Genomic DNA, 1,360 nt, shown 5'->3' on the forward strand with positions numbered 1-1,360 from the left:
ACCAAAATTTCACGGTTGTGAACTCATCATATTTTCCAATTTCATGTTTCACTCTTAGTCTGCCCTTGTTGGTGTTTTTGAAGAAATTGTTGACACTACATCGTCAACGGCTGAGGAGGAAGTCCCTGTTGAGAGATCTATCAGTGATGGTGAAGCAACGCTCGATATGATGCTGAATGCGATGGATTTCAAGGCAGTTGCTGAGAGTAGGAATAGGGCGCAGGTTCGATCCCTGCACCTTGCATTTTTCCGACATTTTTAGAGAAAGTATCGGCCGAGGGATGGGCATATCTTTACTCTGCTGCTGGTGATGAATTCTCCTACGCTGAAAATGAAGATGCATTTTCCAGGTGGGAATATTGTCGAATTTGGAATTTCAAAATTTTCTTTCAGGATCGCCCTCGTACCAAGAGTTCTAGTGGATGTTAGTAAAGTAGACTGCTCGAGCAGTGTACTGGGCCGTCACTTCGATGTCCCTTTTTATATGACTGCAGTAGCGATGGCGAAGTTATATAACGTTGACGGTGAGGCACCTGAGGGATAGTATTGGAAAATATGCACATGGTGAAACACGTGTGTTAATGAGGAAACTAGGGTGAATTATGGTTGCATTCCATCCGAGCTCGTATGAAGGGAAATTATTTCGCAGAATTTTTCCATACACATGTCGTTGAGCATGTGCATATGGGTGGTGGGGATCAGAAGGATGGAATCTGTAGTCGTTGCTGGCAAGCCTGTGCTTATTGCCACATCTATTAGTAGCTATGACGACCCTTTTATTGTATACTAGTACTGTATATTGCTATCGTGCTATGGCCTTTGTAATACGAAGAGGTATACATAGAGTTTTCGAGGAACAAAGGCATTCGGAGTGGCCTAACTCGTGAACTGTAACAGAGTGAATGTCAGGTGAGAAGTGCGTGGCTCGAGGTATAGGCAAGACTAAGGAGGCTGGTATCGATATGGCGTATATGATACCAACGCTGGCTAGTTGTGGTAATGGGGAGTTCTATGGCGGATGTATGTGTTTGCTTTCCTCAGCTGCACTAGTTCGAGTAGAAGTGTATAGAAACTGATAAGAATTCACCAAAAATTTTTGGAGGTATTAGCTCAAGTGTTACAGTTGCTCTCTAACTATACTCTTCCAATGACCATCGTCCTGGTCGTGTACTTCTTTTCTAATGTGTACTATTACTGCTACACCCTAAGTCAGCTAGCTGTATTTCTCTATTCTTGGTGGCAAATCCCGTAGATAACCCAACTGTGTTGACGGGAAAAGCACACGAGCAATAACGGCGTTACTGCTTTGGAGTAGAAGAGATAAAGTTCGGAAGACCATACTCATCCTGATTAGTTAAAA

At 43.2% G+C, this 1,360-nt stretch overlaps 1 protein-coding gene across 1 annotated transcript in view; it reads left to right on the forward strand.

The window, feature by feature from the left end:
• Positions 1 to 169: 169 nt before the first annotated feature.
• Positions 170 to 1,360, forward strand: part of Pmar_PMAR011570 (cytochrome b2, putative) — a gene marked incomplete at both ends in the record, with an annotated part of 2,387 nt that continues 1,196 nt past the window's right edge. Inside the window, 4 exons of the mRNA XM_002773680.1 lie at positions 170 to 206; positions 263 to 350; positions 394 to 524; positions 910 to 1,020. Of these exons, the coding sequence (XP_002773726.1) occupies positions 170 to 206; positions 263 to 350; positions 394 to 524; positions 910 to 1,020 (367 nt within the window). The remainder of the gene's footprint in view (positions 207 to 262; positions 351 to 393; positions 525 to 909; positions 1,021 to 1,360) is intronic.

Source organism: Perkinsus marinus (assembly GCF_000006405.1).
Source record: "Perkinsus marinus ATCC 50983 genomic scaffold scf_1104296958712, whole genome shotgun sequence".
NCBI classification, from domain to species: Eukaryota; Perkinsozoa; order Perkinsida; family Perkinsidae; genus Perkinsus; species Perkinsus marinus.